Raw genomic sequence first — 13705 nt, 5'->3', positions numbered from 1 at the left:
AATGTAAGTTTATCATTTTAAAAAGCTAATTGATCATTAGAAAACCCTTTTGCCATTATGTTAGCACAGCTGAAATCTGTTGTCCTAATTAAAGAAGCAATACAACTTGCCTTCTTTAGACTAGTTGAGTATCTGGAGCATCAGCATTTGTGGGTTCGATTACAGGCTCAAAATGGCCAGAAAGAAAGACCTTTCTTCTAAAACTCCTCAGTCTATTATTGTTTTGAGAAATTAAGGCTATTTCATGTGAGAAATTACCAAGAAACTGAAGATCTCGTACAACGCTGTGTACTACCCCCTTCACAGAACAGCGCAAACTGGCTCGAACAAGAATAGAAAGAGGAGTGGGAGGCCCCGGTGCACAACTGAGCAAGGGGACATGAACATTAGTGTGTCTAGTTTGAGAAACAGACGCCTCACAAGTCCTCAACTGGTAGCTTCATTAAATAGTACCCGCATAACACCAGTCTCAACATCAACAGTGAAGAGGCGACTCCGGGATGCTTAATGCGTTAATATGGATTGTGAAAAAAAATGATGGAAGAGGAACTATCAAGGTCAAGGCAACATAAGTATCTCACCACATTGCTTCAGCTTGTCCACCTCCTTCCTCAGGCTCTCCACCTCTTGACCAGTTCGCTCAAGCTCAGGTCCTACATTTTTTACAAATGACAAATTGTGACATGATTTTAAGAGCAGGCTACACACTTCTATTACGCCAGCATTTCTCTCACTAATATCACACTGATTAAATTGTTTAAAAATAATTGTTTTAAATTCCCAACATTTCTCATGTTATGGTGTAAAGGGATGAACTTCCCTCCTGAACATTAGCAATCCTTTCATGGTGATGCAACACTGCAGCATATTCTCCTTTCCCGTTGTGTGTGAAAATCATAAGAAATCAATGTGTTATTATTATAATATTGTAGGAGTATTTAAAAGTAAGTGTTAAACATGTATTATAAACTGGGTGGTTCGAGCACTGAATGCTGATTGGCTGACAGCCATGGTATATCAGACCGTATACCATAGGTATGACAAAAGGTTTATTTTTACTGCACTAATTAAGTTGGTAACCAGTTTATAATAGCAATAAGGCATCTCGGGGGTTTGTAGTATATGGCCAATATACCACAGCTAAGGGCTGTGTCCAGGCACTCCGCATTACCTTGTGCGTAAGAACAGCCCTTAGCCGTGGTATTCTGGCCATATATCACACCCTCCCGGGCGTTACTGCTTAATTATACAGTATGCTACCTAAATTCCTAGTATTTCTTATAGCCCTTTTTGATATATACAGTGGGGTTCAGAATGATCCAATCCATTGATAAAAATAGGCCTCACCTCCTTTCCGGAATTTCCTGCTGCATACTCCTGTTTATCCTCAGTCATTTGCTGGCTTACCCATCTGTTCACTACAGGGGTTCTGCCTTTTTCAGGTACCACAAATGTGCAGCCAGGGTGGCAACTCAACCACTTTCTCCTACTCTGTACTCTTGCTACCACCACTCACGCCAAACAACTTACACCATCCACCCGATGACAAGAAGCCAAACTTCTGACTTGGGATGTATTGATGTGTTTGACTTGTGGTATCTCTTCCAGTTATTGTTGGGCCGTAACACAGATTGATAAGACCAAATGCTAATTGTATTCGTGTGACTGCAGGATTACACCATGAACTGCCCAGCAAATAGTGTACTAAGAAAGTGTGTAGGGGAATATCAATTAAATTCTCATTTATATTAATCCTCAGCATTGAGAAGATGTTCATGTTATTGCTTGGTACTACAGGTAACTGGCAAAATTATGGAAACACTTGAATAAGTGAAGAACACAAAATATATTGAAAGCAGCTGTGGTTCCTGAGTTAATTAAGCAATTAACATCCCATCATGCTTAGGATCATGTATAAAAATGCTGGGCAGGCCATTGTTTTGGCCATTATTTTGTCTACCATGGCTAGGCCCCCATAGGATGAAAATGCCCCCCTCTCCATAGGGCACGAGTGGTCACTGAATGGTTTGATGCCATGGCCGTCTCAGTCACCAGATCTCAACCCAATTGAACACTTATGGGAGATTCTGCAGCGGCACCTGAGACAGCATTTTCTACCACCATCAACAAAACACCAAATGATGGAATTTCTCATGGAAGAATGGTGTCACATCCTTGCAACAGAGTTCCAGACACTTGTAGAATCTATGCCAAGGTGCATTGAAGCTGTTCTGGCTCGTGGTGGCCCAACGCCCTATTAAGACACTTTATGTTGGTGTTTTATTTTATATGGGCAGTTACATGTACAATATAATGAGAAAGATAATATTGTATAATTGTTTTCTCATACCACACATGGCTTGGGTCTTCTTGGCTGATTCCAGCTTGTCTGTCAGTCTGCGGATGTCCTCATGGGCCATGGAGAGCCTCCGAGATGCCTCCTCCAGATCCCTCTCCAGCCGCTGGCGCTCGGAGTGCTCCTGGGATACGTCCTCATTGTGGACCTGAGACAGAGGGAGAGCAAAGACTACGGAGTCAAGATACCATGTCTGTGTTAGAACTTTAAACAAATGCATGTGGTAAAATGATGGACAAAATGTTTATATATATTTGCATCTGAAAGAGTACATAAATGTACTGAAGCTGAAACCCAACTAAAAACCACATATTGACACTTTGTTTCTCTTGGTAATAATTACATTTACAGAGCTTCATATAAAGTGCACAATTTCCACCAGACCCATAACACTCCATGCCCATGCCATTCAAAATGCCAGTCTTAAAAGGAAAATAATTGAAACAGTTAGTGAGGCTCCGGGGTTAGCAATGTGAGCAGTTTCGTGGATGCCTTGCCAGTACGGCTCTGAAATAGGACTTGAAAAACAAGAACCACAGAAAAGTTGACCCATGCAGTCTTGCCTCAAGCTATTACAGTATCATGGTTAGTTGGATATATCAGGTAAGATGGGGACCTACAGGTGCACCATTGTGTGTGCTCTGTGAGGACTTGCGTAGGCCAAACAGCTTCTTCCAAGGCCTCTGAGCTGGAGACTGCTGCTCCTTCGGAAGAAAGACCACGGGGCAGAAGGATTGACAAGAGACCCTATGAGGGTATCCCCACTGTCCAGGATCAATGCCAGCTGCGTCAAAGCGGTATCAACTTAAACGCTAAATCAGCGTTTCCCAAACTCGGTCCTCAGGACCCCAAGTGGGATTTTTGCCCTAACACTACACAGCTGATTCAAATGATCAAAGCTTGATGATTAGTTGATTATTTGAATCGGCTGTGTGGTGTTAGGGCAAAAACCAAAATGTGTACCCCTTGGGGTCCAGAGGACCGAGTTTGGGAAACTTTTATTTATTTATTAAAGGATCAAGCTGCAGTTTCAACAATAAAGAAAGTGACACCCAGAAATGTAACCATTTAAACTGACCATCCATGATATCAAAATTATGGTTTTAACCATGTTTTTAGGCTATACAGTGTTGGCTTACAATCAAACTGTTTACAAACTAAGGAGTTTGTATTTTTGGGTTCTGATGGGGTACGACAATTGAACTAAGCTCATGAGGCATTTATAACTTATATCATTCAATAATCAATGGGTATATATAATGAATTTAAAAGTCCAAAAATTGATTTAGCAATTGCAGATTAGTCCTTCAAAGTCAGACTTCACTTCCTTATCTCTTTTCTTTCACAACCTGAGAGAGATGCTGACTACTCTAAAGCAAGGAGGTTTTCCACCCAGATATCTACAGTTATCCCTCTTTACCTGGTTCATGCTTTCTTTGGTACGCTGCATGGTCTCCCTCTGCTGTCTTAACTCTTCCTCCATAGTGTGGCGAATATGATCCAGCTCGTCCTGTGAAACACGGCAACCCCACACCCCAGGACAGTCGCATACATGTAAAACTCCACACCGTGACTTGGAAATACATTTTATTGACTGTATTCGAAAACAGCTTTCATTGTGTAACACAACGAGGTAGAAAATAACAACAAAAAAACATAGTCCGTTACCTGCAGGTGGACCTCCCTGAGGTTGCCTGTGAGGCTCTGCGTGTCCAGCCTCCTCTCTGCAGCCTCCAGTCTCTCCAACAGCGTGGCCCTCTCCACCAGCAGGTAGGCCACCTGCTCACTGGTGCTACTGAGGCCAATTTCACCCAAGTCTTCCTGGGCCAGCATCTCCACCACCTCCTTCCTCTGGGAATCTGTCAGACAGTGGAAAGGAGAGCAATTGGGTCAATGCAGTATCTTGCCCAATCCCAAACGGATATTAATCCCAACCGCCCAGGTATTTGTGGAGATGGAAATAAGCAAGATTCTGTGTCTACACTGTTGTTCAGCCAGCTTTTTACAGAGTGTGCTAAGTGACAACAGTGCGTGCCAGTGAAGACATCTTCCATTGGTCTTGCCTAAATACCTTGCTGGAGCCTAATCTGCTGGAGGTCTGCATGGAGCTGCTCGTTGTCCTGCTCATACTCGGCTGTCAGAGACTCACGCTCCTCCAGCAGGCCACGGATGTGCTCCACATAGTTCTCCACCTGAGACAGACCGACAGCCATCCATGAATGACATTGGACCATGGATGAGGCTACCCCCCATTAGGGATGGTATTGAGAACCGGACCAGTACTTTCCTAGTACCAGTATTAAATTGGACAGAGCTGACTGAATCCAATTGGAACTTTTGGTGCCTGTTTTCAGTTCTAAACACTGCTACCTACCATGAGTTAAATGTAAAATAAATGTAGAACGCAATTTGTGGACTGAATACAGTAGGTCATAGATTTGATTTAAAACAAGATAGCTGTGGGCAAGACTATTCACCAGAGGTTCACCACAAATGTTATATGAATGCCTCATTAACCATTCTTTAGAACTAGGCATGAGATAACCGATCCTAGCCTACCATCTGTGGCGACTGGTGTGTTATTATGTGCATTACATCTTAGGCAACTGTTCCAGAACCAATTGTGTAATTTACTTCAAAACGGTTAGTGGGATAACTGTGGTGGGAATTGCTGATCCCAAGTCAGTTCATAGTCATTAGAGTGTGGTGTCTGCTGAGCTCCGTGCCTCACCTCTTTCATCTCGGTGGCCTGCTGTGTGCGCAGTGTGTGCAGCTCCTGGGTAGCTGTGCGCAGGTCTCCCTCACAATGCAGGAGCTGACGCCACAGGTGCCGCTGACACTCCTCCGCACTTGCCGAGGGAGCTAGGCCGCCCTCCTGCAGACGCAGGGCAATCTGATCCAACTCCGACGGGACCTGAGCGCCATAACAAAACACAAACAAAATGATACGTCATAGTTATTTCCTTTTTTATAGGTGAGGCCATGTCGTACAATTTGGTGTGATTGCAGTTTAACTGTAATGTGATCTCCTTTGTGACACATGGGAAGATGCGCAAAGAGACCCCTGCCAACGCTAAACACTGCCTAACATAGAATTCAATACTGTAATTTGCAAGCCCCGTAACCTGAGACGGCTCATCATTCAACGATGAGACTACAAGGCTAAGACATTGTTCAACATGCTAGTAGGCAGAATGGCTCAACAAACTGCCACAGAGCATCAGGTCTCATCCACCCCCACCTGTTGTTGTGATCTAACAGAATATATTACTGCCAAGTCAAAATTGTTCTGTTAGGCTAGTTGTGAGTTCACAATGACTAAACTGCAATGGAATTGAACTGTAAATTGAACTGTCAGTTGTTCTCATACTTTGCTATCACATAGGGCCCTATCTCTAGAGTACCCAAGAGGGCATACAGCCAGCCCTAGGGTTGAGGTATGGACCTCAGCTGGGCAATGTGAACTACAATCCCGACACTCTGTTTTTACATTTAGAAACGCTAATAAAACTTGCTTGCGATTCGGTTTTGGAAACCTTTGGAACTTAACTTTCATATCACAGAAAAATTATTATACAAAAACATACTGTTCGTTTTTTTAATTTAATCCCACAGAGGTGTTTTGCATTGCACATTTACCTGAACTAATGGAAACTAATGGAAACTAATGGAAACTAATGTGAACTAATGTGAACTAATGGAAACTAATGGGAACTAATGGGGACTAATGGGAACTAATGGGAACTAATGGAAACTAATGGAAACTAATGGGAACTAATGGGAACTAATGGGAACTAATGGGAACTAATGGGAACTAATGGGAACTAATGGAAACTAATGGGAACTAATGGAAACTAATGGAAACTAATGGAAACTAATGGGAACTAATGGGAACTAATGGGAACTAATGGGAACTAATGGAAACTAATGGAAACTAATGGGAACTAATGGGAACTCGGGAGGGAACAACAACAACAACGTTGTCTCCTGTAGCTGTATTACACAAAAAACCTTAGTGGAAATCTGTAAAAACAGCTAAGAGTGAGTGTATCTTTTGTATTTGTAAAATTATTTGTGGACGATAATTAAGTTGTATTCAATCAAGGCTTGCAAAAGTGTATCGCAATCAAGGATTCGTGTTTCTAGATAGAGCATTTCACACTTGAATCCCTTCAGCTAATCAAAAGGAATGTGGATAAGGGCAAATAGGGCCCTGGGCTAGACTAAGAACTAGCTACTGAAGTTTAGCAACTAAAACATTTGCATTGCATGACATGCAGTTTTAAAATTAACATCTTATCAAGCTGTCTGACTTCATATATATGCCTATCTCGTTTAAATAAGCAAATTCAGGGTTGAGTTTACCTCATCATGATCCATGTCCATACACTAGCTAGATCCAAGGGAGTAGCATCTGTAAGTGATGAACTGTTTCCTTCAGTAAAAAGTTACCAAGTAGCAGGCTACATGGTATACTGTTGAACAGATTGTGGTTTGAAAGGCATGACAACGAAATCCATAGACAGTAGTTTAGAACTTCCATCCCAAGTCAATCACCTGAAAAAGATGACAGGGCAACTATAAACAGAGCAAGGAATGAGCAAACGATTACAGCTAAGCAAGGCTTAGTCGAGACGATTATAGTTAGCTAGCTAACGTTAGCCCCCTAAAAACCTATATTGAGGAGCTGTCATGATGGTCCAGCAGCAGCTACTACGTTAGTTGCTCTTGAGAAACCCAAGGTGGCATTCTACTGCCTTTATCCCTAGACTCGAGTTAACTAGCTAGCGTCTATGAATCGTCTTACGTTACTGACGTTACGTTAGCTACTACAGAGAACGAAACTCTGAAGTTTGCACTAATATCTGTCTGACTGATAACATTTCAGGGTGCAATGTCTCACAACAAGTAGGCAGACAAAGTTAGTTAACTAGCTAGCTATAAAATAGAGGCAGTGCAACGTTAGCCAGCTGGAGTTGAATGAAATTCCTAATCCTGCCCAAAATGTCTGACAACGCCAGAGAGGATAGACTTGCTAACGTTAGCAATCACAGAGAGTTAACGCTTGCTAACGTCAGCAAAACGAATGATCGCTGACTGCATGCATGCCAAAAAGTTATGAATTAATAGTTGTAGACACAACTGAGCGACTTCAAATCTTGGACGCTTGGCTCGATCAAACTTATTACACCGCCACGTCCAGCACCAGGCAACACATACATACATACATACATACATACATACATACATACATACATACATACACACATACACACATACACACACACATACATACATACATACATACATACATACATACATACATACATACATACATACATACATACATTCCTAGCTAGCTAGCTAGCTAGCGCCGAAGCTCAGGTGCAGCAGACACTCACTGGTGTATCCAGTAGCCAGCAGGGATGGACAAGTTTGGTCGCTTCTACAAGCACCTAGGCAACGGAATATACCATTCAGGCGATACAGGGGATACATGGGGAAATCTATCTATTGTATGATGGGGAGAAATCTGTGGCTCTTATCATTTTATGCAAAACAGGAAATGGTAACAATAAAACTATGTACAAAAAACTACGTTCTATACATGTAGTTGTTCTGTATCTATATAAACTTGAAAACACCAACATGTGGAATAGCAGGGCCGGAATGCACCCACATTTATTTCGGTCAGTACAGTAAATTCCTCTGAAAATTAATGCCTTATAACTGTATTTAGCCTTCTGTGTGTAATTTAATTGAATTGCTTTGTGGCGTGATTTGCATTTCTATTTCATTGTTGCCAGTCAACTTTGTAACTCACCACACGCCCATGAAAATTAACATAATGGTTTGTGTACTGTACAGCCGCATTTAGGCCTAGCACACTCCCACTCTAAAATAGTTTTTTTTAAATGTTCTTTTTTCTTATATATCTTTCTTTGGGAGTTAAAGATGGGGTGAGCATAAGTAGTGCACTATGATCATATAGACAGACACCAGATGTGGTTTTAACTCAAAGTGAAAGGTTTACAGTAGACAACTTTTCATGTGGCTTGCTGTTCTACCGCTCAAGGGTGGGTCTGGTTTGAGTCATTTTTAGATGGTGATTTTGGACTGAAGGGAGTCAGCAGAGCAAAGGGAGCTCTGTTCAACTAAAAGGAAATGGGCGTTTAGGGTTTCTTTTTTTTAAACTCTACAGCATTCCTCCTCCTTTCCTCCTCATGGAAACTTTGGAAATGGAGTGATTGAAAAAAATAAAGGGGGCGTGGCAAGAGAGGAAAGGAGAGGACCACCAGAGGGGAAACTTTTACAGAGAGGCTTGATTCAGAGGAGCGTGAAATACACAAACTAAGGTGCGTAGAGATTCTTCAATGATAATTCTGACTTTCTGGAGTACATTCACCAGAGAGGTTTGTTACATAAATGTTTTATAGACCTACTTTTCAAATTCAGATTCAAGAAAAACATGTTCTTAAATCACCAGACTGAAGTAATCAGAGCATAACGCATGGAATTGAGAAAGCTTGTGACTTTAACCATTTTCTATTAATGTTTTGATTTCCATGCTAATTCTCATTCAACTCAACCATTACGTCACATCAAAGACCTTCATTCAGTTGTCAGATGGAATTGGTTTCATTTAATAGTATAATTTGACAATCACGATATACCCACCCCAAATTGGGCCCCTCCTAAAGATAGAGATCTATACAGACGTGTTCATCCTTCTACCCTTTTTGCTGGGCTAATTCATTATGTCCCCTGTGGTAAAATTATATTTTTATGTTTATGACTAGCATACTACTACAGAACTACTATATTATGACTATGTTCAATGTTTGCAGTGTTGTTGTAATAATGTGAGTATGATCTATTAACCTGGATTTGCTCGTTACAAGTTTAAATGTTATAAAGCTAATGTTAAAACCATTTGTTATCCCAGTCGCAAACGGTTTTCTCCTCCAAATTATGAAGCACTTATTCCCCTTTTCCATCATAGCAGAAGTTTGAGGTTACTTCAGTAAACAACTTGTCACAATTTTTATTTCAACCAGCCCCGCCCTCTCATTTAAATACATGTTTATTACAGTGACACAGACCAGTCAAAGAGCAGTTTTAGAAATAGTTAAATAGCTCTCTGTTTTATGGCCTTATGTAAGAGAGTATCCTGTATTTTCACAGCTCAGACTTTCCATTTGCGTTTGGGGTGACATTTATTCGAGCTCAGGAGCACACAGTGGTGGAAAAAGTACAAAATTGTCACAGTTGAGTAAAAGCAAAGATACCTTAATAGAAAATTACTCAAGTAAAAGTCACCCCAGTAAAATACTACTTGAGTAAAAGTCTAAAGGTAGCTGGTTTTAAATGTACTTAAGTACAGTAGTTGAAAACATTCTAAATTGTGATACCTGAGTAAAAGTAAATGCTATACATTAAATTCATTATGTTAAGCAAACCAGACTGCACAATTTTCTTGTTTTTATTATTTACAGACAGACAGGGGCACCATTCAATACCCTGCCATAATTTACAAACGCAGTATTTGTATTTAGTGAGTCCACCAGATCAGAGGCAGTAGGGATGACAACACGTTATATTGATAGGTGTGTGAATTGGACCATATTGCTGTCCTGCCTGAGCATTCGAAATGTAATGTTGGTGTCAGAGAAAATGTATCAGATTAAAAAGTAGGCAATATTTTTTAGGAATGTAGTAGAGTAAAAAATATGAATAATAAAGAAAAAGTACAGATACCCCCAAAAACTTTACTTTAAAGTATTTTTACTTAAACACGTTACACCCCTGAAAGCATAACTATGTTATGAAGTGGATGTGGGGGTGGGGCAGTTATGTGAACCTGATGAAAAACATACATTTGCAAATATTACTTTATATTTAAAAAATGTTTTTAAAGTTTTTTAATTTAACCATTTAACTAGTCAAGTCAGTTAAGAACTAATTCTAGACCACATGTTTCTTTTTGCCACAATCAAAATATTGTTTTGGCTGCCCTCAAACCAATAAAAACACCAACCAAGCCAAAACTGAAACAGTAAATGTTGCCTATTATGTGTAAACCATCTGTGATTTCAGCCACATTTCAATCTCCATTTTCTAACAGGGACCCTGTTCAGATGGCGTACTTGCTGATGTTTGTGACCCTGCTGCATCTAATCACCTTGGCCATGCTCTTCATTGCCACCATGGAGAAGGTGAGAGCTCTACTTCACCAATATATATTTCATTATTGTTAGTTAAGATGTAAATGTGTGATAAAAGTAGTTCAGCCTTTCTTAAAAAATAGGTGTTTACCATACAACACATTTACTTGCTTACTGCCTCTCTTTCCCTCTTAGTCCTGGTGGGTATGGGATGGGATGGAGAACTCAGATCTCTGGTATAACTGTAGATTTGACAATGACACTGGAACCTGGTTGTGTGCCTCCTCCAAGGAGACTGGTAAACATATTTTTTACCCCATGAAATCATTGAAATCTTCCCTTCTCTGACAGTTTGGGGTGCATATTGATACATCGTTCCTTGTTCTTCCTCAGAGTGGCTCCAATCAGTCCAGGTGTTGATGGTGCTGTCTGTGGTCTTCTCTTCGGTTTCCTTTCTGGTTTTCCTTGGGCAGCTCTTCACAATGTCCAAAGGGGGGCTATTCTACTTCACCGGGTTATGTCAAGTCTTTGCAGGTAATGAAGTGAAACAATGAACCATCTCTATCTGCCACTAGGACTGTTGTAGTTGTTTTTAAAATCATGTGGTCAGAAAAAGCGCATGGTCCTAACCACCAGTGCTAGATAATGTTTACAAACATTCACACGTGCTGTGAAAGACCAACGAGGTCCCCTTATGGTGAAATACTGCAGTCTCCAAATCCTTTCAGCCTACCTCTGAAAGATTTTTCAGTGCTGTGTTACGGTTGTTTTAATATAGCAATTTGATGAAAGTCTAGTATAGGATTATTTCAACACTAGTATAGAGTGTCAGTTGTTACAGTCCAAGTCAACCGCTTTGCAATAACCAGAAGACGAACCATTAGCTTGTTCATGAGTACATGCCACGGTAGGCCTACGACAACATCAATAACAAATGCCTCTTCAGCAGAGCCCTCTTCAGTATGGAATCAATCAAATCATAGGGGTGCTTAACTTCCCCCTTAATTCCTTAATTTCAATTTTTCTTTCCTTTATTTTAGACTTTTCTTGACACTATAAAATAAACAGTGAGCCTAAATTGTGCATGGCGTTTCGTTGCCATGCGTGCTGACATCCAAGATATAATTTTAGTGACTTTTTCGTCCAAATTATCGTTTTCAGCTGGAAGCAAACTCGTACTGATGATTTATGCGAACTTGGAATAGACGCATGGCCGCGGGCAGATGTTTTGTGCTGGGGTGCTGTAATATAGGTATTTATTTATCAGGGGGTGCTGCAGCACCCTCAGCACCCCTACTTCCTGTGGCTATGAATAGGCAAATATCTTTATCCTGGTTCAGTCACCGATTGACAGCTCATCAGAACAGTCCATACTCAGGCTCTTTATACCTGATGGGAGGTGCCAATTCATCACTCTGATTGGTGTGGGCACATACTCACACCTGATGCTCCTTTTTGTTGATTATGGGGAGGTAATGCACACAGAATAATTTAACTCCGAAACAGGCAGGGACAACAACATAACACAGTATACAGTAGAGTTATCTTGATGTGACTCATTTAAGAGGGTTACAGGAAAGAATATAATAGATGCTTTATTGTCTATTGTTCAACAGACATGTGTCATTTTGCTGTCACAGTACACCCAGTGCTTGACTTGGGCAGGATCTCACTGGAGCTGAGTACTGGCACCTCAACTTTTCTACTGCTTGAGCTCCTGCGCCTCTTACAGAATATTAGCTACAAACTATTGTGGAGCTCCTGCACCTAAATATAAACAGTAACTCCACCCAAAATGAGTAGCGGCACCTATTTCAGTCCAAGTTAAGCAGTGAGTACACCCCTAATTTAGCTCTGGCTTTTGATTCTCTTAGGTCTCACTGCATTTGCGGCTGCTCTCATCTACACGTTGCACAACCAAGAGATCCTCCAGGACTCAAGAAAGCTGACCGAGGGACATTTTGGCTACTGTTTTATACTGGCCTGGGTGTGTGTGCCGCTGCTACTCATCAGTGGGGTCATGTACATCCACCTACGTAAGAAAGAGTGACCATGGAATAGAGGTGAATACTGAGCACAAACAGAAAAGCATAGTTGTTGACATTGAGCTATAATAATATCAGAGGCGATGGAGCTCAACCACATGAGTACAGATCTGGGTCTGTTACTTTGTTGGCATTTAGAAGTAGCTATTTCTGGTCAATCCAAATATTGATTGGATCTGGCATAAAAGCGAATCTGGTGAAGCTTTTAAATATAGCATGTTTAGTAGCCTATAGAGCATCGGTATACAGTGCTACAGGCAATTATATATATTTTTCCTATTTCCAAAATATCTATGTCTGAAAAAGTCTGAAAGCTCCAAATCAGTATTTATTGTAAATCTGGGTGACTTATGAAGCCAATGATGACAACAGCCAAAGAAGTGTTCCTGATATATTGCAGAATCAAGCTTGTTTTGATTTGAAATGTATGTATATGAATAGGGAAATATATTTTTGTACTTGCAATATGTAGTCCTATCAGCTAGAGCTGCTCTAACTTTCCTAAATAAAACACATAGAATATGCGTTGAAGTTGTTTCTTATTATATTCTCTTTTATTTATTTGATTGAAATGCTCTTATTTTCATTTTGCAGGACAAAACACGCCACGTACATCTTTTATATTTAATTCAGTAACAGTTACCAGTAGTGATCATATCCTGTTGTTTTTGTCCCAGAAATGATCTATCCACACATGAAAATAGCAGCAAGGTCACTATAGGTGAAGTTTTTTTCCTGGACCTAGGATAACAGATAACACTACACAATTCAACTCAATGGACTTATGTCAGGAAAGGATCAAAGACAGAGTTGAATCATTAGTGTGCATGCACGTCCACTCTAGACACTTGCCATTCAATGTGCCAAAAGGGCATAAGGGATGCATATTGGATATAGAGTTACAGTAAAGACTTGTTTTAATGTGGTGCCAGACATAGCATACATAAAAGATAAGTAGCGTTTTGTTTTTGAACATGTGCATGCTTTTCTCTTCTGCGAAAAACAACAGCTGATTCAAAGAGGGTGTGTCGGATTTCAAAATGCTTCCTCGATAGGGAGCCTCGGGATAAACGTGAGAATCCTCGGCCGAAATCGAGGAGAGGAGAAAACTCCTCCGTTCGCTTCATAAACGAATTGAC

The 13705-nt window shown here is 40.7% G+C and overlaps 2 protein-coding genes across 4 annotated transcripts in view; one reads left to right on the top strand and one right to left on the bottom strand.

The window, feature by feature from the left end:
* ccdc30 (coiled-coil domain containing 30) overlaps window positions 1-7795 on the bottom strand; it is a 33139-nt gene extending 25344 nt beyond the window's left edge. For 2 of the 3 annotated variants that reach the window (XM_055892607.1, XM_055892608.1), the window contains exons 1-9: window positions 7705-7795; window positions 6722-6913; window positions 5088-5270; window positions 4428-4548; window positions 4025-4215; window positions 3777-3866; window positions 2977-3060; window positions 2351-2504; window positions 582-653 (exon numbers count right to left, since the gene is read on the bottom strand). In XM_055892607.1, coding sequence (XP_055748582.1) covers window positions 582-653; window positions 2351-2504; window positions 2977-3060; window positions 3777-3866; window positions 4025-4215; window positions 4428-4548; window positions 5088-5270; window positions 6722-6742 — 916 coding nt within the window. In that variant the 5' untranslated portion in view covers window positions 6743-6913; window positions 7705-7795. The remainder of the gene's footprint in view (window positions 1-581; window positions 654-2350; window positions 2505-2976; window positions 3061-3776; window positions 3867-4024; window positions 4216-4427; window positions 4549-5087; window positions 5271-6721; window positions 6914-7704) is intronic. The other variant, XM_055892609.1, reaches the window with a different exon arrangement.
* A 712-nt stretch (window positions 7796-8507) lies between these two features.
* Window positions 8508-13090, top strand: LOC129830220 (epithelial membrane protein 3-like). Its single transcript, XM_055892606.1, has 5 exons — window positions 8508-8712; window positions 10482-10572; window positions 10717-10819; window positions 10915-11055; window positions 12396-13090. Exons 2-5 carry the CDS (start codon window positions 10495-10497, stop codon window positions 12569-12571), a joined length of 498 nt encoding a protein of 165 aa, XP_055748581.1. The 5' UTR covers window positions 8508-8712; window positions 10482-10494; the 3' UTR covers window positions 12572-13090.
* The last annotated feature ends 615 nt before the right edge of the window (window positions 13091-13705 follow it).

The sequence above is a fragment of the Salvelinus fontinalis genome, chromosome 31 (assembly GCF_029448725.1).
Source record: "Salvelinus fontinalis isolate EN_2023a chromosome 31, ASM2944872v1, whole genome shotgun sequence".
In the NCBI taxonomy this organism is placed as follows: Eukaryota; Metazoa; Chordata; class Actinopteri; order Salmoniformes; family Salmonidae; genus Salvelinus; species Salvelinus fontinalis.
This window is presented reverse-complemented; position numbering and strand designations above follow the sequence as displayed.